Here is a 26895-nt window from a genome sequence, read left to right as displayed (position 1 = left end):
AGTAAATAATTTGTGGTGAATAGGAAACTGAAGGGCTCCAGATCTGCTAACTGAAAGACGTCTTCAAAGACAATGAGGAATAAGTCTTAGTATTCACACTTTAAAATATTAGTATCTTTGCCATTTTGAACCTTGTTAATCACAATTTTCAGTTGCACTTTACTTTTCTAAACATAGTTGATAACATTTTGTTAATTGTTTGTGGCAAAGGGGAAATTGTAAGGTTCTATATCTGCTAATTGAAATTGAAAGACATCATCATATACGATGAGGAACAAGTGTTAAAGTATTACAGTACCTTTGCAATAACTTTTTGATAAAATCCCCCCCCCCCCACAGTAAAAAATTAACGTGTCACCTGTTCGGAGCTAAGAGAGAAAGAGGGCGATTGCGCATGGCGTTCGCGCCGTCGTGCACTGGGCGATGGAGGGCGCTGTTGCACTTGTTGTAAAAAGTCTTAGTGTTACCTAGCGGCGCATAGGGAATATGCAATTGTAGTAATTTGCTCTACAGGTAAGTAGAGTGACGTAGACCTTATAATTACAATTTATTGTTGCACTTTACTTTTTGAACCCCCACAGTAAATAATTTGTGGTGAATAGGAAACTGAAGGGCTCCAGATCTGCTAACTGAAAGACGTCTTCAAAGACAATGAGGAATAAGTCTTAGTATTCAAACTTTAAAATATTAGTATCTTTGCCATTTTGAACCTCGTTAATCACAATTTTCAGTTGCACTTTACTTTTCTAAACATAATATGTGATTACTTCTTTCCCCATGGTAAATAATTTGTGGTGAATAGCAAACTGAAGGGCTCCAGATCTGCTAATTGTAAGACGTCTCTTCAAAGATGAAGAGTAAAAGTCAACCTACCTGGTTTCTCCCATCGGGGTATTCAGCAGGGTAACCCCTGTTGCCTTCGACGGGGGAGCCCCCGCTTTGCCTTGGGGCAGCGTCGTTCCCGGGCTGCTTTTTCGAGTTACCCGTGGAACTGCGGGGAATCCTTGGTTTTTTGGGTTCGTCATCGTACTTGTGGACGCTCTGGCGCACTTCGGGTTGGTTGCGAATCATATCAGCGTTTGAGGCTGAAGGCTGCTTCTTTGGTATCGTGCCGCTATGGTTGGTTGGGGGTGGACGAACAGATAACAGGCAGAAGGGGAAAAAGGATAAGCACAGGGGAGAAATAATAAATAAATAAAAGTGGGGGGGGGGGAACGGAATAAACCAAACGGCAAGGGATAGAAAAATAACATCTGCTTTTGACTATGAAAACAAAAGTTCTGGCTTGAATACTTTTAGGGACAACTACCAGGGAGCTGAGGTTTGAGACAACAGCTGGGACACCATACAGCCAAGAAAAGGATCAATACATTTGTTGATCAATTCTCAGTTTTGTTGTTCATACATTTGATCAGTGATTTAAAAAAAATAATCAGTGTACCAGTTCAAATATCCAGGGTTTTTATAATTTTTGTAGGTCAAGTTTTTGGCCATGAAATGCATCCCAGTGCTCACTGTGAATTGAGATGTATGTAATATAATTTACTTGTGAATGAAAATAACAGAGCAATGTTTTCAGGCGAGTCGCGTAAATCCGTTGTATGTACATGCTTAAACAAATCCGTCTCACTGAGATTCGGCAGTTCGTTACCCACATCCCGCAACTTTTTAAGTTTTGCAGAAATGGAAAACTGCACTTGAATTTGTGGCTGCTTTGTAGAGTGTTTTTTTAATTTTCAATTGAATTATATATTTTGTACAAAATTGGTTACTAAAAATAAAATAAAATGTAAACTTCCATGTCTGTGTAAACTTATAGAAACAAATTAATGTTTTTTCTTTGTAAGGTGCTGTTATTTTTTTGGGTCAGGTTTGTTAATTGTTTTTATTTTAATACATTTGATATATTTTGGACAAAAAAAATTATCATTTGTTTTTACTTTGTAGGTTACTTTAAACTTTTCAGAATTCTGGTTTGTTTTGATTACATGTAATTTCTATTTTCTGGGCAAAGACGTTTTATTTCCTTTATATATAGTCATCCCTTTCCTTTACTTTCAGGAGGTTTTGAGCTAAAAGGCTGGAGCAAAAAGATTGAAAATCAATATAGAGCCGCTGGACTATTCATTCTTTTTTTTTTTTTTTGGGGGGGGGGGGGGCACATTCTATGTCATATTACACATGTATAGTGTCTGTGTTTATTCAAACTGAATGCGCCTTGTCCGTGTATCCCTGATGGATTCTGGTATTTCATGCTCAGATTATTCCTAGCCATGTGGGAGAATAAATCAAAACTACAAGTTTGGATCTGTCTGAATTGACTATCAATGTTCATGTGTACCCCATTTACTGTAAAGGCACTGGACACTATTGGTAATTACTCCAAATAATTGTTAGCATAAAAACTTACTTGGTAACAAGCAATGGAGAGATGTTGATAGTGTAAAACATTGTGAATAACAGCTCCCTCTGAAGTAACGTAGTTTGCGAGAAAGAGGTTATTTTCTATTAAGATATTTGAATTTGATTTCGAGACCTCTGAAACAGATGTTGAGGTCCCAAAATCAAGCATCTGCAAGCACACAACTTCCGCAGCAATGGTGTTTTTCTTCCATTATTATCTCGCAACTTGGACGACCAATTGAGTTCAAATTTTCAAAGGTTTGTTATTTTGTGCGTATGTTGAGATACACCAAGTGAGAAGACTGCACAGTGGTTTAAGACCCAGACATCAGGTCCGATTTTTTTTTCTGAGATAACTACATATCTTTGGTGACTTGAACAAGAAGAACTAATTTGTTGAAGAATTTTTATTTTTTTGAAATTTATGACCCTGGTTTTTTAAGGATTTGTAGTTCGTATATTGGGACATACGTTTATATTCAGCAAAAATCACAAACCCTTATGTTAAAAAAAATACCAGGGTAGGCATATACAAATTGTTTGAGAAAACAAATATTGTTTTTAAATTACCTGTATAAGTGACCTTTCGCACTGTAGAAAATTAAATACGGACCGAAGTTTTGATGATACGGCAAAAATGCTTTGAAATCTTCGACTAAAATGTCAAAAAATGCTACTTATAAAAAAAAAATACCGCCACACATCTTTAAAATAAGCCATTAAGGGCCTGGACGAAATGCTACAAATATGTAATAGATTAGTAAAGTAACCATTCGTTGTGGCTAGAAATTCACGGTAAATTAGCGAAAATGAGTTTTTATTCCTGAAAATGAGAATTTTCAAAAAAGCAATTGTTTACATCGCAAAATTAAGGAAAATAAACAAAAATCAAATCGTTGGATATTTTCCCAATCGGGCACCAACGGCCAACATATTTTTTGTATTTGTTTCCATAAAATGATAGAGTGACTACTTAGCTTTGAAAATAAAATAGCGCCGAAATCCCGCAAGATCGCCTTCACTCCCAAAAAATAAGTTTTCAGAACGCTGTTTTTAACCAAAAACATCGTGTACATTAACATTACACACGGAAGATATAGCGCCCTCTGTTGACTTCAAAACCACATCATAAAAATTGTCACAATAATTCGTGAATCACGACACGGATTGATAAATTGTGGATTATTTTAATGGACAACCACGTTTTATCTACCTAAAGATGACATTGAGACATGCTTGAGATATTATAAAGGTATTTTTGACCGATTATGAAGGTATTTTGACCGATTATTGTACAGAAACTTGTCGATGTCGGGGTCACATAGGGTTTTAAACCACTGTGGACTGGTCTTTGACAATTACCAAACGTGTCCAGAATCTTTAACTTAAAAGTAGGGTCATGGATTGGTAAGAACTTCAAAAATTAATGTTTCTCAGATTTAACTTTTTTAGGGACTTTTTTGTGGGCACTGGTTTGCTTCCTAATTGGACAATATCATACCAGACGGCAGTACTTTAAAGGAAATATTTCGCAGGAAAAATTCAGATTTATCAAGCGGTCTCAATTATTACCAGTCAGGTGCCATACCGAAACCTGGGAGTACTCATTTAACGACACCCCCCCCCCCTCCAACCCCAACCACAACTAACCCCAATCTTTCTAAATTTGTTGTCTTAAAGGAATTTGATTGATGCATGCACTTTGTGATTGTCAGAAAGAATTGGTAAAATAACTGCAACGAGGTGCTTTGTCTTCTGGCAACTTAAAGGCAGTGGACACTATTGGTAACTACTAAAAATAATTTTTAGCATAAAACCTTACTTGGTAACGAGTAATGGGGAGAGGTTTATAGTATAAAACATTGTGAGAAAAAGGCTCCCTCTGAAGTTAAGTATTTTTCGAGAAAGAAGTATTTTTCCAGAAACTTGATTTCGAGACCTCAGATTTAGAATTTGAGGTCTTGAAATCAAGCATCTGAAAGCACACAACTTTGTGTGGGTGTTTTTTTTTCTTTCATAGTTATCTTACAGCTTCAAGGACCAATTGAGCTCAAATTTTCACAGGTTTGTTATTTTATGCATATATGTTGAGATACACCAAGTAAGAAGACTGGTCTTTGACAACTACCAATAGTGTCCAATGTCTTTTAAAAAAAAGACCGATAAAACATGACTGATTCTATTCTACTAAACAAGTTGTCGGTAATTTTATGTACATGTACGATGATAAAATTAATTTAAGTTTTTCGTTAATATGGTAGCTAAAAGTGAGTTTGGCTCTTTAAACAAGGATTACAGCAACTACTTGCAAAGGAAGGGCTGATGTCCGTAATACAAGAAATCGAACCGATCTTACATGATAATTTTGACTTGACTTTTTTATATGAAGATGTCCCTGTAATGACGTGATCTATAAAAAGGAAGGTTAGTTAAAAAAAACCAGGGAATTCAAACAATATTGACAAGTGTGTTAACTGAACCCGTTACTTAAACCACAAGCTTCATTCAACAACACCATGCTTACAACATATAACAATCATCATAATGCGCCATACATTGCAAGCACAACACACTTTTTGAAAGCATGAAAGCAAAAAGCTTTGTCCCGCTGGCCGATTTTCTAATTCTATATTTTACTTGTAATTTTTAAGGTTTATTTTTTACTAAGTAGAGGCCATTCGAAGGGATGAATAACAACAGTTCATTGTCATTATCTAAAGTATTTATAGAGGATTGGTACGAATAATAAAGCAGGGCTGTTTTCTAGTTCTAGTAGAACTTGTAATTTGTTTAAGTTCTCTTTTTTTTTTAAATTAAATTTATTGCATTGTCTGAGTATACTTAAGTTATTTACAGAGGATTGGTAAGAACAAAAATTAATTGTTAAATTTGAGTCTGAAAGATTACTGATCATGAAATCCATACCAGAACCATTTTTCCATGAAATGTTTCACTGTTTAACTTTAGTCAGAAAACTTACTAATTATGAAGTTCATACTAAGACCATTTTTTTTTTTTTTTGGGGGGGGGGGGGTGAATTATATCCCTCTGAAATGAAGTCGTATTTATTCGAAAGAAGAAAAAAAAAACGTATTGGAAAACCTTAAACAAACGAAATAGCTGCTTTCAGACAATGTGTTTACACATATTACATGCCGGACATTATGCATGTGTTTTTACTATTTTCTTTCGGCTCACACAATTCATTTAGGCCCACAGGTTTTTATTTATTTTTTATTTATTATTGATATCCAACAGCGGAGAGCCGCCACTTACAGTTTTGTTTTTTTCATGTTTAAGTTGATCACACCAAAAACGAACACTGTCTGCGACTATTTTGTCAGCTCTACCAATCCTGTATAATGCCTTTAGTAGTGCGAGTTGAATGGAAAGCTGAATGACCGGATAGCGTTTTTTTTTATTCCCACAACCAAAACACTTTCCCGAAAGGAAATAACTGTGTGATTGGCACTTCCCAGTTTGGACAGAAATAACGATGGGAATTTTCCAGTGTATTCAAGAAAGGCTCAGGTGCAAAAGTAATGATTTAATAAAAAGTGGGTGAAAAATGATCAAACAGAAGAAAATTCAACTGAGACAAGACTCTTGGGTGATTGAATAGCATTTCAATGCAAAACTTGATAGCCACATGAAACAACGAAATGACACTTTCCCACGTGTAACACCGAGTAATCTTTTCAGAAAACATTTGGAAATGATTTTGAGGACATTCGATAACGCCCATACTTACCCGGAGCCAGTCTTGGAAGGAGCGAAGCAGAACTTTTCTGGAACAAGAAAAAGTAACCATAATCAAAACCACAAAGAGAATATATGATTTTGGATTCCTGAAAATGGTCATCCAGGCACCTCAACAAGCTCACCTCAGGGACCTGGGCCCAATTTCATAGAGCTGCTTAAGCACACAATTTTGCTTAAGCCAAAAAATCCTTGCTTCGTAAAATCAGATTACCAGCTAATACTCCACTCAATTGTTATGCTAAGTAAACAATAGCTAAATACCAGTCACAAGCAATGTATGTGGCATGAAATTTTTGCCAGTAACATGTGTAAAATAAGCAAGCTATTTTCGTGCTTAAGCAAATTTTTTGCTTAAGCAGCTCTATGAAATTGGCCCCCTTGGCCTAGTTCCATGGCTCTGCTTACCGCCAAAATCTGCACTTACAATCACCATTCTCTACTTACGTGCAAGCGCCGAATTTCTGCGCTAGCCTTGTAAGAGTAGAATGACCATCGTGGATAACACATGTATAAGCCAAAATTTCCTGCTAACCAGTGAAATATGTTTGGCGCAAGCACAGAGCTCCCTACTTCGGCCAGCTTACAGTAAGCAGAGCCATGAAATTGGGCCCTCTTTGGTTACCAAATCACTGTGGTACATTGGGAAAACAGACTACACGTAGATTAGAGTTCTCATGAGAGTGGAGACAAAATTCTCAAATCTCACGTTAAAATGGTGTGCGTGGCCCCTACACCCTTCCACTGCAAAATTTGTCAACATTAGAAATTTACAATTTACTCATATAGGGTGCCCTTTACCGAGGAGAAAATGCCTTGGTGCCCTTTGCCCTTTCAAAAAGTAGCGCACAGTCTTGAAACTTACTTTGTTTATAGCAGAGGACTATACAGATGATGGCTACGAGGACTGCTATGGGTATAATCACTGCAAGAGCTATGACTGCTGGATTCGTTTGTGGTGCTGTGGACAACAAAGACAAGAAAAAGGAACCATTGTTTAAATAAAATAATAATAGTAGCTTCTTGTATAGCGCTCAAATCCGTCACTCAGTGATGCTCAAGGCGCTTCAACAATCGGAGTTTTCCAACAAGATGGAACAACTGAAATCAGCTGAACTGCCTTTTCTGTAGGTTTTCAGAGACAGTTTTTTTTAATGGCTTCATTTCAGAGGATTTTACTGAAGGAAAAAAAAACACTAAAACTTCATAATCAGTAGCTTTCAGACTGTAATGAAACAATGATGTTTTTATACTAATACTAATCCTGTAAAATACGTTTTTAACAAAGAAAAAAAATGTTCTTTTTTTTGAGAAAACATTATTATATGTCATCTTGGTTTGATTTTTGTTTCCGGATTTATTGATTTATTATTTTATATTAAACAAATATGAAACTGTAAGTGAGGATCTCATAACACTTTGTTATTAGAATAATAAATAAATTATTCATTTCATTCATTTATCAATTTCACGATAAAGAAGAAAACATATACATACACACAGGAGAGAAAACGAAAAAAAAGTTACGCACCCCGATGGATTTAAAAAAAAAGAAACTAAATTACTATCAAGACAATCTCCTGACAAAACATGGCTTTCACTTTCAGTACAAAAATAGGAGAACTTTGTAATTAAAACTTTAAAAGCTCACATGGGCATTTTAAAATAAAAAACTTGGTAAAAGAGAGATTCTAAATAATAACTATTGCCGACATCAGATTAAAGAATAGATAAATGGATTTGATAACCTACAGGTACTAGAGCACCATTAGTAACTCATCTGTTTTCTAGAAATTTGTTGAAGTGAAACATTGATTGTTTAAAACGATGCCAATCTGCTCCAGTGATTCTACTCAGCGATATTCAGATCCGCACATCATTTTTTTTTCATTACAAGATGTATTTGTAATAGATGTTCAATTTGCATCAGGGATAAAGAATATTAATTTTGGTTTTACCCATACACCAATGTGTGTATCAATGTAAGCACTGTATACTCAGTACTTCCCCCGAGTCCTGTGAAAACAAAAATCACGGGCATTTTACTCGGGTGGGAGTGTAGAGTGGTTCGCCACAGGAATCATTAAAGGCACAGTTTGATGAACCAATTCCAGGGGTTATGAGTGAGCAAGGCGTACCCAGGGAAAATGGCAAGATCAACCACCCCCTGGGAACGAGGTTGATCAGGGCAGATCCTGTTAACGGCATTTGGTAATTGTCAAAGACCAGTTTTCTCACTTGGTGTATCCCAACATTTGCATAAAATAAAGAAAAAAATGAAAGAAAAAAACACCAGTGTTGCATTACTTTGTGTGCTTTTGGTGGCCAATAAACGACCTCAGCTCTTTCTCAAACACTGTTACTACAGAGGGAGCCGTTTCTCACAATGTTTTATACTATCAGCAGCTCTCCATTGCTTGTTACCACAGTATGTTTTTATGCTAATAATTATTCAGAGTAATTGCTAAAAGTGTTCAGTGCTTTAAAGCCATTTCATCATACATACATACATACATGTAGGATCTTCAGCCATTCACAGTGCACTGACTGAGCTCGCTACCATTGCTCTACATCCACTCTGCCTTACTTATGTTACACTGAAACACTATCCCAACAGTGGTAATAAAATGATGAGCTGCGATTCTGGTCGACACTCGTTGCGGCCCCCCCCCCCCCCCCCTCCCCTCGGTCCTTCGATCAATTTGAACTCTCATTGCGCTCCATCTAGGGTGGTTACTTTATGTGATATGATTATTAAATATAAATACTCATTAATATGATTTATTCCTTCTAGTTTGTGTGCCTTCAATTATTTCAGTCTATTCTTTGCATTGTTCCTCCATGGAGCTACCTCCATGGTTCCTCTGAGCGCCTCGGGACCCTCAAATGTACTTTTCCCAAACAAAAAACACAATGTCCACAGATTTACATTAAACTTACACAGTTTGAAGATTATGATAGTAGAAAGCTTCCCTTACTTACTGAGGTGCTGTGGTGTTTGAGAAATGAGTAAAAGTAATAATTTTCGTCTCAGTTTTAGCATGTAAAATTGTATTAGCCAGTTATGCTATGGTTTTGGTATAATATCATAACTGGTTAAGGGGATTTTACATGCTAAAAATAATTTTGGTCTCATGAGACCAAAATTATGTTGTGACTTGTTTTACTCATTTCTCAAAAACTACACAATCTTAGTTAGTTATATTTGAAGGGAATCTTTCCACTATCATTATCTTCAAACTCTGTAACTCTGTAAGTTTAATGTAAATCTGTGGACATTTTGCAAAAGTACCCGAATCCTTTAAGTCAACATGTACGTACATAAATATGGATGTACATACATATAAGCAGGTAGATGGTTAGTGTTGTGTTTTGTTGATATAGAGGAAGGTGCTGAACGCATCCTTGTCCTGTGACGACCGGCCGTGCCCCATTTACCTTCAACTCATGACCACATCATCACCATGGAAACGGAATAATCAGCCCGGGCCTCCGAATACTCACTTCAGTGCCTAGCCCAGAGTCTTGTCATTTTAGAATTGGGACAACGACCTCAAAACCAAACAAGTACAGCCAGGGTTTGAAAATACCAACTGGTTCCAATACGAACTGGTTCCCTGTGTCTGAGTACTACATGATTGTACTTAACAACGCAAAATACATCAAAGACCTGAGTTTGGCTTGTGTAACTTAACTATGAGACAAAAGATTTTAAAATAGCCACTTGCCCTACCTCACAAATTTTCTGAACGCTTAACTCAAATAATATTCTTGGTGTATTTCTGCCAGGCCTTTTTCATTGTGTTTACATCGTGTGTTCAAATTGTGTTTTCTATTATAATGTTTTCAACAATTGTGAATTTTGTCGCAATTCAACAGTATGCTGCGATGACATTTTAAAATAAATAAACCATTATATTTTTTTTTTTCTTCAAAGGATCACTTGCTCGCTAGCAATATTAACTATTGCTTACATTTATAAAACCATAGATCCATATGGGTTTTTAGTAGATTTCAACAGTTAAACTATTTTTGTTTTCTCCAAAATTTTGTGTTTCTTGTCAGATGCGTTAACTCAAGATCAAAATGCACTTTGGTGTGCAACTTACCAAAGTGACAGGCACTTTCCTATTGTGGGTGGGGCTTCAAACGAAGTAGATCTATCTATTGCATATGTATGTAAACTCATTCAAGGTCTATGCATAATAACGTAAATTACAAACAGCACTTTCAATTCATGCACCTGCAAGACAGCTAGCACAAACGTTACACACAGAAATTAAACCACTGCTCAAAAACTTGTTATAAAAAAACCTGTTTAAAAAAAAAAACCTGTTAGGACAACCATTAGGAGCTGATGCCATTCAGAACAGGTGGAAAGGCACATCATGAAGGAACATGGTAACTGCTGGGGGGACTAATGAGGAATTTGGGATGGAATGCCTGCTACTGGTGTTAGTTTAAAGCGGTATGATGAGAAGGGGGGTGGTTAGGATGTAATGGGTGTGTTAGCAAATGAGTATGAAAAGGAAGATGTATCTGACTGTCTGTCTGTTTATGATCTCCCTATCAAGGGAACTCGGCAAACTCCCACATCGGGATATAACTGCCAGGCTGGCAACAGCCAATCTCTATCATACAAACATGAGTATGAATTGCACAAATCTAGAAACGTTTTACCAGTAACTGAACGACACTCTTCCTGTTAGGCCAAGTAAAAAAAGAAACATGTTTAGCGTCCCCGCCCGCTTCCTTTTTATAGGCCGCCTCCTTTTTTATTTTATTTTTTATTTTGTTTTTTTATGCACATTTTCTTTTCTTTTTTTATTATTTTTTTATTATTTTAAATAGGGTTATTTTAAATGATCTCAGCAAAAACAATCTGACTAAATTGTTTCATTTATGTTTTGTGTATTTCAGCAGTAGAAAAAACAATGGGTATTTGACATTTTAACAAAGAATGGCGGCCATTTTGAAATAAAAAATAAACAATAAAAAGCCACTCTTCCCCCTTTTTTTGAAAAACCCGGACGTGAAACATGTGATTGCAAGTCCCGCAGTCTTACCACTAAACCACAGCGACTGTAGTTGGTTTCTTGTTTCTATTCAGCTCTCTTTAAATAGCAACAAAGTGTTTTTAAGCTTTTGTATTCACACAAATTGGAAAGTAGTTATTTCTAATACCATTTCTTTTCTTAACTGTTTCTTGTGGAATGCCCAATATTCTTAAAATAGTGAAAAAGTGACAACCAAAAGCTACAAACATGGTGAATGAGCAGCAGCCGATTTCAGGAAATGTTATGCCATGGCGTTAAGTCCACTTCCACAACATTTATGTGGTGAGTCAACTTGCGCACTATTTATGGCGTAAGTTACGCCGCAAAGTTAAGATCGATTTCACAAAAGTTATACTTGGTCAGAATGACAGCTATTTTCTTTCATTTTTTGTTTAATTGACTGCAGATAAAGTGAAACATAAATGTGTAATGTGGTGTGCATGAAACTAAAAAAGGCACATGTAAACAAAAAGCTGCTGCTTAAATTGCCTACCTATTCAAACATTTAAGGGCAATACATTCCCCCAGTCAACCATAACGATTAGTTTAACTTTAACCATCAGACTAAAGACAAACAAATTGTTTTCTAATTAATTTTGTTTCCAATGTTTCCCTATTTGAAAGAATGATGAGTTTAGCCCAGTCCATACATCCTGTGAATGCTTCTTTCATGCGAAGCAAATAGTACGTCACAGCTCTGTTTTCGCTGTTTATGTTTCGCAAGGGTTGAGCCACCCCAGCTCTTCCAAATTGTTCGTTGCAAATTTTGTATGTCCAAATTCACATCGCATTTCATTCGCAGGAAGTATGAATGGGGCTTAAGTAGGATTTTGAATTTATGTCTGCCCTAGACCTTATCGCAAATATTTAGTACAAGTAGGTAAGGCGTGGAAAAAGGTGCATGCTTATAGCTAGCGATCATGTTTGATAGCTAGCTAGACCAGCTTGCACCTCAGTTAGCGCTTGCACAGTGCATATTTGCGAAAAGTTCTACACGTACATGTACGTGTACGCCTAGATCAGTGCAAAGGGCACTCCCGCAATGCAACGCACAGAATGGATGATGATTATGGGGCAAAGAACACCAGAAATGGCAAAAAAAGGAATGTGCATGAAAAACCACATCATGAAAAATGATGATAAAACAATAAATTGCAAGATCGAAAGGAAAATGAAAAAGAATATGATGCAAAAAAAGTGTGAGACTAAAGACATTCCCATCCCAGAAACCCTGAACATAAAGAGGACATACCAGTTCCGCCTTTCTTAGTGGTTGTGGGCTTGCTAGTGGTCGTAGGTGACATGGTTGTAGCGCCTATAGAAATACCAAGAGTCATACACACACAAAAAAAAGGCATGGCAGTGATTAATTAAAAAAACAAAACAAGCAAGCAATATGGTTAGAAGAGTGAGCATTATTGGGGAGGAATTCCATTTCAAAATTCTATAATTATTTTTGTTATTGTTTCCGTTTATATGTTCTGAAAATCTGACCAAAGAAACAATTCTTGTTGACTTTTTATTTGTTTTGAAATGAAATAAAGTTGGAAAAACATTTGAATGCCAGTAATGAAAATCTTTCAAAAGTTATATATCGCATCAACTATTTATCATTTCTAAGGAACACGAATCGAAACTGGTATTAGAATACTATATTTTTTTTTTTTTAATTAGGTTTCTTTATTCTCGTTTTATCTATTTGTTATTTCTAAAGTTTTCAATACTTCCCATAAAAATAAAACATTAAATTAAAATTCAACCCTGAATGCAGTGGGAAAAAAAAAACAATCCAGACTAGGCGCTAAAATAAAAAAAAAAATTCATAATTGCAAAACAAAGTATGAGAAAACTTTCAAGCGAACAAGACAGTCGGTTTTTACCGTTGTTAGTTTTCAATTGCAGTAAAAAATAAAAAGTGCTGATCATCTGCAAAATTCTGACAAACCTTTTACTTCAAATTGTTTACAAACTGCTCAGTTATTATGGACATTGTGAGGTACATTTTGACTGTGCATGGTGATGTGCGCTGGCTTCACAATCAGGGGAGGGGAGCTGCAACGAGGCATTTTGTGATAATGGGTGGGGCTCAGCAAATTTGTTTTTGGGGAGACATTTACATGTATAAACAATAAAGTACTGCTTTTACAAGATTTGACATTTAATTGTTGTGGTACATGTACATTGTGACTTAAGTGCGGTGGAATTTGGTGGCTTTCTTTTACATACAAAGTGTATACCATTGGTGGACATGAGTGAAAGGGCACACTCTAAAAGTTAATTAGTAGCGGCGACCTCAGATGACAACATCAAGATAACCCAATGGGATCAATTCTAATGAGGTCACATGAGGTCACTGTTACCACTAACTCTTTAGTGTCTACCGCCCTCAAGTGCTCAACAACCACATTATTTCTTTAAGTCACCGGGAAAGTCTTCATGAATATTCTAGCTCAAGATTGGGTTGAACAACAACAAATGACCAGGGCCCATATTCATGGCTCTGCTTACCGTAAGCAAGGAATCGCCTTTTCTTGTGTTCGTTGTGTTAATTATTTAATTCTTTAGGCTTATCTGTTTATTTATTGTTTATTTTTGTCCAATGATTTTCAACCGGCATCAAAGCTTTCCAAACTATGAATTTGTGGGTTGGAATAAATTCTTAATTGTTTTGGGGTCCAAACATTTAAAACCAGCATTAGAATTTTTCAGGAAATCTACAATGTGGCTGCAGCAAAGCTAAGCTTTCATAGATTTATAATACCTGGGGCCAATTCATAGAGCTGTTTAAGAAGACAATAATGCTAAACAATGTTCTGCTAAGCGCAACTAAAAGGATACCAGTCAAAGACAGTGCATGGGACTTGGTCTTTTGGCCGATTAGTAAGCATAATCTGTGTTAATGCTTGTTGTTTGAATCTTGCAATCATGAATTTTTTGTACAACAATCTGGATATTTAGGAAGACGAAACAGGGAAAAAGTCTCCATTCATCTTGGAGACTCCCAAATTTGTTGATCAGAAAATGGAAAGATTGATAGTTAGGGGGGTCCCTTTCTGCAGACTTGAGGACAGTTGGCAGCTCTGTTCCAGACCAAAAATGAGCTCAAAAAAATTATGCTTACCATAAAAAGGTTACCAAGCAAATAGCATGTTACATTACATTTGTGACTGGTATCCTGCTCATTTAAGCAATATTTCCTGCTTGAGTAATGTAACTCTACAATTGGGCTTAAATAGATTGCATGGGAATATTAGCAAGGAATAAAAGCTGGACCTTTGCCCCAAGTACACACACATTGAAGGCAGATCTATTTTGTACAATATGAAGGGGAAACCCCCTTGATCTACCCAATGATACTCATGACCAGCGCAATGACCCATGACATTTCAAACTGTATGCTTTATTTTGCACAGGGAGAGATCAGAACACAGAACAGAGCATACTTTTGGAAGTCCACTTGCGCATTATAGCCTACATGTATAATTACAAATGTTGCGTACCACTAGCACAAGAAATCTTGCACAAGTGGACTTAAACAGTTGGGTAAAATTTTGTGAAATCGGTTGCTCTTTCTTTTTAGAGTGCATCATAATGCTGGACAAAACTGGTCAAAAGAAATGTACTTATAACAGCTTTTATTGAAGGAACTTTGCAAGGTTTGAGAAAACTGAACGCCAAAACATTCAACATTTTCTTAAAGAAACCTGTGCGGTATAACTACACCTCCGGTTCTAAAGTTGGCTTTAAGAGATCCTTGCTACCATGATTGAATAGCGCAATTTGCTTCAGGGCAAAAAAAGAGATCTCAAATGGAGCGTGATATAGAAGCTGTACCAGGAACCAAAAGGGCAGAAGTTGATGTTGAAGAGAGTTGTCAGGAAAAATGAGATGAATCAGAAAAACAAATTTCAGTCACAAGAGGCTCAAACAAGGTTCAGTTAAGTTCCAGAATTAAAGGCACTGGACACGTTTGGCAATTGTCAAAGACCAGTATTCTCACTTGGTGTATCTCAACCTTTGAGTGCATAACATGTGAAAATAAAGTTTGGACTCAATTGGTAGTTGAAATTGCAAAGGAATAAGGAAAGAACAAAACACCCTTGTCGCAAAAAATTGTTTGCTTTCAGATGCCTACAAAAGGCTTCGGGCCTGAAGTCTTTTAATATTTTGAGTGAGAAAGTACCCTTTTTCAAAAACTACGTTTAATTCAGAGGGAGCCGTTTCTCACATTGCTTGATACTATCAAAAGTTCTCCATTGTAAATATTAATGCTAACAATTTGTCTCAGTAATTACCAATAGTGTTCAGTGCCTTAAAGTACTTACCATACATCGAAGGATACTACAAAATGCTTTTTTTTAAATTTCAAAACAACTTCTTCAAAAAAACCATGCGCATAACCCAAACCAAACATTTCATGCTCAAATTCAAAACTTATAAAAACACAAAGTATTAAATTTTAAAACATTCTGCTAATAAATTTACATCCCAATACATGCAAACCTAGAATGTTATCTTTAAAGAGGGCAAGGCCATCATTTTGCAAAGAGCACTTCCATTGGGAAATCCTCAAGTCTATAAATCATTTAATTTTGAAATATGGTTCACACAGTTATGACACTACACCTGGGCCTCAGGGTTAGATATATTTGTCTGTATAGCCTAACAGTACATGTATGTACACGTACTACACGTACACCCGCACCAAACAGTGCACTCCTATGAAGAGTCCACCCACCATACATTGTACCTAAAAGGTAAATTTAATATTTTAAGGGGCACTTAGAATTCTAAGTCCGTGGGCGGCAGAGGCGATCAACAGCGTACTGTAATATCAGGCGTGGTATTTGATCCTTTGAGATAAGTAGGATAATGATAATGAGCATAATTGGCTGACCTGTACTTGGTCATGGATTTTTTTTGAAAGACTTTTTATGCCATTTACAGATGACAGTTTTTTCTGTTTTTTTCCAAGGGGCAACAAACATCAGAATTCAAGTAGAAAAAATAACATGCCTGAATTATAACAAAAAGTGTGTACACCTTGTAGGCCTGTAATTGCACTGTATGCTGTACGCATACACACATTTATGTACATGTATGTACATGTACATGTAGATGTACTCTGTACAACATCCCCTGTCATGATTTTTTAATCATTAATTTATACAGATACACAATAAGCTTGGGCGATATCACGATACTATCGAATATCGCGATATTAATTTGGAAACGATTTCGATATCGGATGGATTTGGTTTTAATCAAAATATCAATATATCGCGATATATCGCGATATATCGATTAAATATCGCGATGTATTTGCTAGCTGAGACATCTTGCACCCCATAGGTTTGGAGTAAAACCAGAAGAATAGGTCATTAGAACACCTCTCTTAAGCTATGACTGTTTCTTCTACAACTTTCACTTGGAGTTTGAAGACTGATGATGTCAAATTTCATTAATCGCGATTATATCGAATATCGCGATATATTGTCGGCGATATATCGTGAATAAAATAAATCGATATCGCCCAAGCTTAATACACACAGGTGCATTTACTCTGTACGTACTAAAAGTATGTGTACATTGTACAGCTACAGCCACCAACAATACTTTCCGGATAAAACAAAAAACATGGCTGCCTTCGCCGATGGAGGAAACGACAAACCAACATTGAACTGATTTAAAAGCATTTAACTTCCATGGGGTTTTCCCGTATCCTACAATGCATACAGAAAACAAAATAATGAAAAGCCAGGTATTTTTTTATCTCGGCTTAAAATCCACACAGGCATGATGTTTGGTCCTTGGAAAGAAATAGGCAGTGTTATTGAGTACAACGGATGACCTACATGTACATGTACATGTACGTAAATGATGTGGGTTGTTTCAAATTTATGGCAAACAACAAATTGGGAAACAAGTAACCAAGAACAAGAAACCAATCCGGGCGCGCACCTGGCGCACAAGTGTTGAGCATCGCGCCCCATTTCCTGCAGTGTCTTCAGTTCCTAGATTATGCACAAAAAGACACTGCAGTTGTTACTTTTTTCGTTAGAGGGCGCTACCAATTTTGTTTCGTCGGATTGGTCTATAGAAAGAATACGATCCCTGATCAACTTCCTTGGGGAAAATATTTATGTAAAGTGGAATTGAAAGTACTCAGGATTGCAGGATATGGAGAATAATAATCCATTGACCTCATACGCAATCCATGAAACACTAACGCTACAATGAGAACTGGTTCTAGTGTATTTTATGTGGGTAGAAATGTGCTGGTAGTGTGGTCTCCGAAGGAAACTCAAAAAGCTGTCAATATTTGCATGAGGCGGAATTTTGTACAACAACAGCCAGGAAGATATTTAGACATTGAACATATTAAGGGAAAAGTGTCCATATTCATCAGAAAGATTTTCAAAATTTGGTCTTTCAGTTTTGGAATTTCACCTTTAAAAGGGCAAGGCCATTTTCATTTTGCAAAGGGAACTTTCATTGGATAATCTTAAAGCCAATGGGAAACTTTTGATGGGGCAATAAGGCCAAGACCAGGGGCAATAAGGCCAAGACCAGGGGCAATGGAGGCCATGGCCTGGTAGTTCCAGGCCTGGGCCCAATTTCATGGCTCTGCTTACCGCTGAATTCTGCGTTTACGATCGCGATTCTCCACTTACGTGCAAGCGCCAAATTTCTGCGCTAGCCTAGTAAGCGTAGAATGCCTAGTAACATGAAGTATGCACGCCCAGAAGCCCAAATTCGCCGCTAACCTGTGAAATACGCCGATTCTGTGCTTACGGTAAGCAGAGCCATGAAATTGGGCCCAGGTCTTTAGAACATTCATTCATCTATTTATTCATTTTTATTTAAAACCAACTGGCGGCACAAAGCTGAATTATGTGGCTCTACAAAAGGTACAGATATTGTTAAAAATTAAACAGAAAACAAATATTAAAATAGTCCACCGCAGTTTTGGGTACAGATATTACATTGTACATTGTTGTAACAAAGATGACAATAATAGAAATATATAAATTTCATAGGGGCCTAAACTATGGAAAGATTTGTTTATTTTCAGGGAACCTTCTGCAGAATCAGGAAGAGTTGGCAGCTTTGCTTGTAGTTTGTACATTGTACAAGTATACATGTACCTGATTGTACATTATATACCTGGGCCCAATTTCATAAAGCCTGTAAGCACATAAATTTGCTTAGCATGACATTTCTTCCTTCATAAAAACAGGATTACCAACCAAATTTCCACGTGATTTTCAGGATAAGCAAACAACAGCTGAATGCCAGTAACAAGCAATATGCAACAAATTAAAACTCGGTTGGTAATCTTGTTTTTATCAAGGAGGAAATTTCATGCTAAGCAATTTTTTGTGCTTGGCAGCTTCATGAAATTGGGCCCTGTATGTCTACAATGTGCAAAGCACTCAGGGTCCACATAAACAAAACAGAACATGATAAATGTACAGGTGTAATATGTATGCCTGGCGTACACTGCTGTGAACAGGACAAATTCATTGTTATGATTTAGTGTCAGACAGTCAGCTTAATGAGTGTTTGTATACATGATCTGCATGACACATGGGTGGGATATGTTTACAATGAGTCACGTGGTCGCCCGTGTAGGAAGAGGACACACCCAAAATTGTCAACACACTGCACATGAGTATAGAGCCATACGTACGTGTAACAATCAATTGAAGCATAGAGCTAGGAGTAGGCCTACATTGATACATACTACACTACATACATGTAATAACACACACAACACATGTGCATCTTATCTTTAATCTACGATCTACAAAGGATGTTACATCACTTCAGGATGTATTGCACAGGTTTTATTTTTGCAACCATTGTCTGTGTTAGGTCCCCTGTGTCCACTAACCATCATGAATACAGATTCTTACCATGGATCTTTATCACACCAAATGCCAGACAAAAAAAACCAGTGGACCAGTCAAACTTGGTCAAAGTGGTCAAACTGTCAAGTTAAGTGTTTTCAAACACAGTGGTGTCATATTTCATACAATAATGTACCTTTTAAGTGGAAAGAAAAAAAAAAATTGATTGCTGGCTATTCACCACGAGCATGTACATGTAGCAGTAAGCTTGGGCGATATCACGATATTATCGAATATCGCGATATTAATTTGGAAACGATTTCGATATCGGATGGGTTTGGTTTTAATCGAAATATCGATATATCGTGATATATTGCGATAATCGCGATAATCGCGATGTATCGCAATATCGATTAAATATCGCGATGTATTTGCTAGCTGAGACATCTTGCACCCCATAGGTTTGGAGTAAAACCAGAAGAATAGGTCATTAGAACACCTCTCTTAAGCTATGACTGTCTCTTCTACAACTTTCACTTGGAGTTTGAAGACTGATGATGTCAAATTTCATTAATCGCGATTGTATCGAATATCGCGATATACTGTCGGCGATATATCGTGAATAAAATAAATTGATATCGCCCAAGCCTATGTAGCAGTCTTTCTGCAGGAAGGCCCTCTGCTCATGGTCAAAAACGTCAGGCCACTAAATCAGGCACGATACAAAAAATTAAAAGTATGACAGTTTTATTGAGTACAAGGGGTTGCCCTCCATGTACATTTAGGTTTTAAAAAAACTGTTCAGGCCATTGACAGTGTTCATCCAATTTTTCTGAATTTTGTCCAAAAAACAAAAATAAAATCGGAAATCAGACTAAAGTGGGGGGGGGGGGATATCAAGCCTACTAAATATATTATTATGGTTTATTTATTGACTGCACTGGCGGCCAAGCAGGCCGAAACAGTACATTTACAAGTAAAAAGAGTTTGTTTAAAAAAATATATAAATAGTATAAATAAATATGTAAATATTATATAATAATGAATAGGGTAGATGGCCTTAGCTTTCGATCCAATCCGGACCTTCTTCAGAGGCATAAGACAAGTACAAACAAATACATATCCATTTATAGAAAAAGAGAGGGGGAAAGGGATTAAGGAAAGGATCCAGAAAGAAGCGGGAAAATAACAGCCAATCAAAGTTCCTATTTCAGAAACAATATTGGGGGCTATGAACCAATAAGAGTGAAGTGGCGAGGACAAAGGATGTTTCGAATGAAAGGAAGGGTTACTGGACCATAAAAGTGGTAAATGTATTGTTCGACAACAATGCAGGGAGACATGAAAGGGTAGGATTAGAGAGCAAGTTGCATCATATTATATAATATATATAAATATGTAATTATTTTAAAATTAATTGCAAGAACAACCCAAAAGCACATTTAAAAGCTTGAATCAACACTGGTGGTCAGGCAGAACGTATTACAAGTAAAACTGGTACATATAGAACAAAATTTACCAACTGAAAATTCTTTGTTTTACATTAGGCCCATACCACAGGTCCAATGGTTGGTAGCTGTCAGTTTGTAACACTTTACAGCTCATTCTACTATCTACTATAGTATTAAATCAAAAAGTATGTCACATAAATCTGATCTACTTGTAATAATCTCTAATATTACATCAGCAGACATTGTACTGACTTGAGTCATGGCCACTTCCAAACAGTTGCATTCCTGTTTTTGTCTGTCATCAGCAAGTTGTATTTATTGTGTGTCTGATCTGGTGATTGTTCCTGCTACAAAGGGCTCATTGTTGTGGTCAGGGTTTGTCCTGTCACTTTGGTGTATACACAGTACTGTAAACTGGCACATAATTAGTCAGCTTGTTAATCTTTGAAAACCATGGGGGGGGGGGGGCACAAAGAATCTACTGGACCACCACAAGGTGGAATCCAGTCATTTTTACAATTTAATCTATAATAAGGATAGCCATGTTATTCTGACAAACAAACAAAATTAATGATAGCGCTTAATATAGACTAACTAATATTAGAACAACTGCATTAACTTTTGCAGCAAAACAAATGCTCATAATGCAGTTTTTTCTAGTATAGTCTTGTTGCTGCTTGTTGCTGCGAAAGCTCAATGTAGTTTTTCTAGTGCTATCATTTCCAAGGACTGCACCTGTAATTTACACAAACTCTAAATGTTTTCAATTCAAGTCCGAACATTTTCACTTTGTGAAATTTAGGGCCCATCTTAACTTAGTCCAGTGTACATTGTAGAGTATTATCATAAGAATTAATTTTTTGATTTGGCAAATACACGTAAGATACATGTACTACATACGGGATGACTAACCTAATTGTTTCATACAGGAAACCAATGTCTATCTGGATTCTGGAACAGCTTCTTTTTATGTGGGTGGGTAATTTTGTTTGTAACATATACATGTATGATGTGTAGTAGTCTATGAATGAGCCTGCAACATTGCATACCTAAAAGTCAAGTCAAGCTTGAGCCCACCTTTAGCTTGGTTCAATTGTTTAAAGGGGACACCCTCACTGTTCCAGTAGATTGCATCTTGACATAACTGGGAGTCAAGTCATCAATGATCAGTAGGCATTATATGTATGTATCCCCATCAAGCTTGAGCCCACCTTTAGCTTGATTCAATTGTTTAAAGGGGACACCCTCGCTGTTCCAGTAGATTGCATCTTGCATACCTGGGAGTCAAGTCATCAATGATCAGTAGGCATTACATGTATGTATCCCCATAGACCTACATGTACATGTTTTGCCATTGCCTACAAAATGATGTATCAAACATGTACCATGGAGGAAGTAAACAGGGCTCAGACATTTACACATGGTTGCCCCTTTGAAGTGACTCATCTGTTTGGATTAATAAAGGCAACACCTCTTTAAACTGGTATCTAGTACAGTGTTGAATCATAGAGAATAGACTTTTCTCTTTGGTTGAATTGACTCTTTATTCTATGGTTGAATTGGATCTTTATGAGGTCATGACTTCATTATAGGCATCTATGGGTTCGTGAACTGAGATGAAGGCTATACATTACGACCATGTTTATCTACATGTATATAGGGTTTGCCCTTAGTTTTTTCATAGAGCAAGGAACTTGTTCTATGGTTTTTTTCAGCGACAAGCCAGCAGGTTCAGTTACATGTAGCTTGTCATTTCACTAGTTTGTCAGGTTATTCACAAGTCCATTTGATACAAATTAGCTGGGTTGTTCTAAAAAACCCTCGACCCCCTCGACCCACGACCCCCTCGACCACTCGACTTTTGTGCGATCTTTTTTTCTGTACACCGAAATTGCCACAGTTCACAACCTCGGCCAAATCACGCACACAATTTTGTATGCTGACGTCGACTACCATGCCTCGCACATCACAACACAGCGTACGAGACAGACCATACACACGTAGTATGCACGAAGCAAATTCGCGTGATTGGCTGCTGAGATCGGGCCTGTGGCAGTTGTGATGTACAGATAAAAAACCGCGGCATTTCCCTGCGTATCTCTTGGCCAATCCGAGATTATTATCCCAACTGGGAACCTGCGTTTACCGCCCGAGTACGATTACGGCCCACTCATTACGTGATGATCAGGCAGAGCCATTTCCGGCCGATCGCTCCCGTCCTGTGTACTATTCCTCCATGGTGTACTACCATACTACTAGAAGCCGAGGGCAAGGTTGTAGACCCGACCGACCAAATGGCCCACACGTGTTTTGGGGGTCCCAATCGGTGTACACGTGACGTGCGGAAGCGGAGAGTAAATACTCCCAATTCTGTGTGGCTGGTGCAGATAAATATAACCGCAGTCTCAGACTTGAAATCAAGTCTAGTCGTGGAAGGAAGTTGCGTCACGGATCACACACTGTGAATTCTAAATCGGGGACTTAATTCTTACTCGGCCGTAAAGCAACATTTTATGAATTCGGAATTGGGACATTCTTGGAACACGGGGCGGACGTCGAGGGGTCGTGGGTCGTGGGGGTCGAGTTTTTTTTTTAGAACAACCCAAATTAGCTAGAGGTGTGTTAAAATTCTGTAGCCAGCCAGACCCCTTTAGAGAGAATTTTGACTGACAAGCTGTCGATTTCATAAAACTCATCCTAACTTAGGATTAATCAAGGACTTAGGATGAGTTAAGTTCCCTATCTGAAGACGTCTGACTCATTGAACCCATCCTACATGTAAGTTAGGACGGGTTATTCATCCTAGCTCGAGATAGGATTAATCCTAGCGTTTTGTGAAATCGGCCGCAGTAAAGTTGCCCAGCGGAACCACGCTGCATGGAGAAAGTTTGTTACATGGCTAGCAGGGTTTGCCCTATACTTTTTCAGTGACAAGCCAGCATGACCTGTTACACAATGTGGAGCTTATCATTTCACTGGTCCCCAAGTTTTGTTCACAGATGTTTTATTAAAAACGTTGCTTTAAAAATTGTCATGCCAAATGTAATTTGAACAAATATAAAGATGTTTACATGTACATGTAGAGATGCGACTTCAAGAATAACCTAGCTAGCTGGACTAGTCAGAGAGAATTCTGGCTGGTCCTGGAAGTTTTAACTGGCATTTGGCCAGCGGACCACTGTAGGGGAGAACACTGGGCCACTAGTGTAGCAACTGTACCTGTAGACCTACTACATGTAACAGTCATACTGTGTACACAATACACAAGAACTATAGATTGTCAAGTCACACTCTAATGTAGTATTTTACACAATGACAATGCAAAGTAATATCAACTTGTTGGTTTCGAAGAAGTTGATGACAGGATGCAAAGATATAAAAAACAACTTGCTCTTTCCATTAGACTGAGTTGGCCTGAATAAGATTTATTTCCATTGTAATGTGTATGTTCAGGTGTAGAAAAATGTAATAGGCACTTTGATAATATACTCAGCACTTGCAGATGTTCGGGCCTACATTTACATGGAAAATATTAATTTGTCAATTCGATCCCATACCTTTTCTTTGACAATCTTGTCTGAGCAAAAGATTGTCAAATATTGTGGTCATTTTCTGCCACTATGGGAATTTTGGTCTAAGCCATTATGCGGCCTGATATGGTCTCTAAAAATCTCCCTTTACACAATCCTCTTCACTTGATGTATTTAAGCCTACATTATCAAAGTTAAAAAACCCATTTGCTTACAATTAATTCTTCCCAATGTCATGAATGTAGTTTTAAACGTTATATGTGTATTTGCTTTAACTCTGCATTTTTCACTAAAAATTCAAAGTTATTGCGCAACATGTCTTATTACACAGCACATACACATGTAGGCCTACACACCCTATTGGAATGAATCAAGTGTATTTACTTCCTCCATACTAAGAACTCAATCATTATTTACAGTTGGCTGACTATGGTATGGTATTGTATTGGTTTGAAGGTCTTTTATCACTACATACATGAGCCATCTGACCTGACTAGACTGGTTGTACCATAGAGAAAGCTATATGTACACACATTACATGCATTATGTGTAGTGTGGGGTGGTTGTTTTCTTTCTTGGATACCAACACAACAGAATAGAGATTTGGATAACCTCCGCTGACCTCTGATGATAGAACTTCACACATGATACTTCTGGGCCCAATTTCATAGCGCTGCTTAACGGTAAGCAAATTTGCGTGCTTACTGTAGCAGAACAAAATTGCTTAAGCCTTAGCGTATTTCACAGGTTAGCAGAAAAATTGGGCGGCCATATTGCACAGGTTAGCAGAAAAATTGGGCGACCATATTATGTGTTTACCGTGGATTTGCATTGTGACGTAATTTTTGTGTGTGTGGTAAGCACCGGAAGGTTAGCATGACTTTTCGTGTGCTTATGGTTAGCAGCGCTATGAAATAGAAATTGCACAGTAAGCGCAACATCGGTCGCTAAGCAGCGCTATGAAATTGGGCCTGATCAGTGAGGAAGGGTACGACATTTAGTTGAGGTCTCGAATACAATTCAAATATTTCAGTGAGAAATTACTGCTTTCTCAAAAAAATACATTACTTCAGAGGGAGCCGTTTCTCGAAAAGTTTTATACTATCAATAGTACTCCATTGCTCTTTACCAAGTAAGTTGTTATTGCTAACAGTTATTATGAGTAATAACCAATACATGTAAGTCTAAGTCCTACTATGGACCGAAAAATTCCTACTTTCAAGCATCAAAAGGGTACACATGGTACTCATTTCCTCATGAATTTGTTGTTTGCGTACGAGTAAAAACCAGTAGCCTGAATATGTAGGCCTGGATCAGGGGTAATGTGCATTTTAATGTTGTGTTTATTCACAGTGCAGGTCCATTATGCATGTGACCCCAGCTGTCTGAATGCTTTGTAAAGTGTGTTTACCTGTGATAAAAGAGCAGGCGAGATATGAATGTCAGAAAATATGAATATTTGTGATGTCACGCATAATGAGATTGTTACCATGACGCTTTTAGACAACGGTAGATGTGATGTGCTGATCATCAAGCAACTGTTTACTTTATGTAGGCCTACATGTACCTTGGTAATACAAAATAAATATCATACATGTACAGTAACCCAACATTACTTAGCCACGGTGTTTACAAAAAAGTAAGTTTGTGCATTCAAGAGGAAATAAAAAGCACTGTACTGTACTACATACACAGGTTTTGTGGTACATGTTGCGAAATTACTACCAGGGGGATCTTGAGATCAAATTCCCCAAAACCATTATTTTGAAACCATTCAGAATGCCTAAGTACCACATTTAAGAGTGTTTTTAAAACCAAAGATGAGCAACAACAGCGTTCGACCTTGACGGTCGTCTGCTTGCCAAATGTCAGTGGAAACCGCGGCGGACCAGCTGAAACACCTTGCCAAGTGGTCCGGCTGACCAGTCAAAAATCTTCACAGCGGTACAACAGAACTATGGCTATTTATTTATTGAAAAAAAAAGTTGACAAAAAGTTATAGGCAGTGGACACTATTGGTAATCACTCAAAGAATTATTAGCATCAAACCTTACATAGTAAGGAGTAATGGGAAGAGGTTGATAGTATAAGCCAATGTGAGAAACGGCTCCCTCTAAAGTGACGTAGTTTTCGAGAAAGAAGTAATTTTCCACGAATTTGCTTTCGAGACCTCAGGTTTCGAGACCTCAAGTTTAGAATTTGAGGTCTCGAATTCAAGCATCCGAAAGCACACAACATCGTGTGACAAGGGTGTTTTTACTTTCATTATTATCTTGCAACTTCGTCGACCGATTGAGCTCAAATTTTCACAGGTTTGTTATTTTATGCATATGTTGAGATACACCAAGTGAGAAGACTGGTCTTAGACAATTACCAATAGTGTCCAGTGTCTTTAAGGGCAACCCCTGAACAAGTAAAAACATTCAGAGGACATTGTTTTTTAAAGGCAGTGGACACTTATATTGGTAATTGTCAAAGACTAGCCTTCACAGTTGGTGTATCTCAACATATGCATAAAATACCAAACCTGTGAAAATTTGAGCTCAAACGGTCATCGAACTTGCGAGATAATAATGAGAGAAAAAACACCCTTGCTGTCACACGAAGTTGTGTGCGTTTAGATAGTTGATTTCGAGACCTCAAGTTCTAAATCTGAGATCTCAAAATCAAATTCTTGGAAATATACTTATTTCTCAAAAACTATGGCACTTCAGAGGGAGCCGTTTCTCACAATGTTTTATACCATCAACCTCTCCCCATTACTTGTCACAAAGAAAGGTTTTATGCCAATAATTATTTTGAGTAACTGCCAATAGTGTCCACTACCTTTAAGCCAAAGAGC

At 37.3% G+C, this 26895-nt stretch overlaps 1 protein-coding gene across 4 annotated transcripts in view; it reads right to left on the bottom strand.

Moving 5' to 3' along the window:
• LOC117301333 (kin of IRRE-like protein 2) overlaps window positions 1-26895 on the bottom strand; it is a 46455-nt gene that overhangs the window by 6189 nt on the left and 13371 nt on the right. For 2 of the 4 annotated variants that reach the window (XM_033785239.1, XM_033785240.1), the window contains 4 exons: window positions 12472-12534; window positions 7028-7123; window positions 6155-6191; window positions 874-1114 (listed from right to left, as the gene is read on the bottom strand). In XM_033785239.1, the coding sequence (XP_033641130.1) occupies window positions 874-1114; window positions 6155-6191; window positions 7028-7123; window positions 12472-12534 (437 nt within the window). The remainder of the gene's footprint in view (window positions 1-873; window positions 1115-6154; window positions 6192-7027; window positions 7124-12471; window positions 12535-26895) is intronic. The other 2 variants (XM_033785242.1, XM_033785241.1) reach the window with 2 other exon arrangements.

Source organism: Asterias rubens, chromosome 17 (genome assembly GCF_902459465.1).
Source record: "Asterias rubens chromosome 17, eAstRub1.3, whole genome shotgun sequence".
Taxonomy (NCBI): domain Eukaryota; kingdom Metazoa; phylum Echinodermata; class Asteroidea; order Forcipulatida; family Asteriidae; genus Asterias; species Asterias rubens.
The sequence above is the reverse complement of the archived record's forward strand: the minus strand, read 5'-3'. Positions and strand labels throughout refer to the sequence as shown.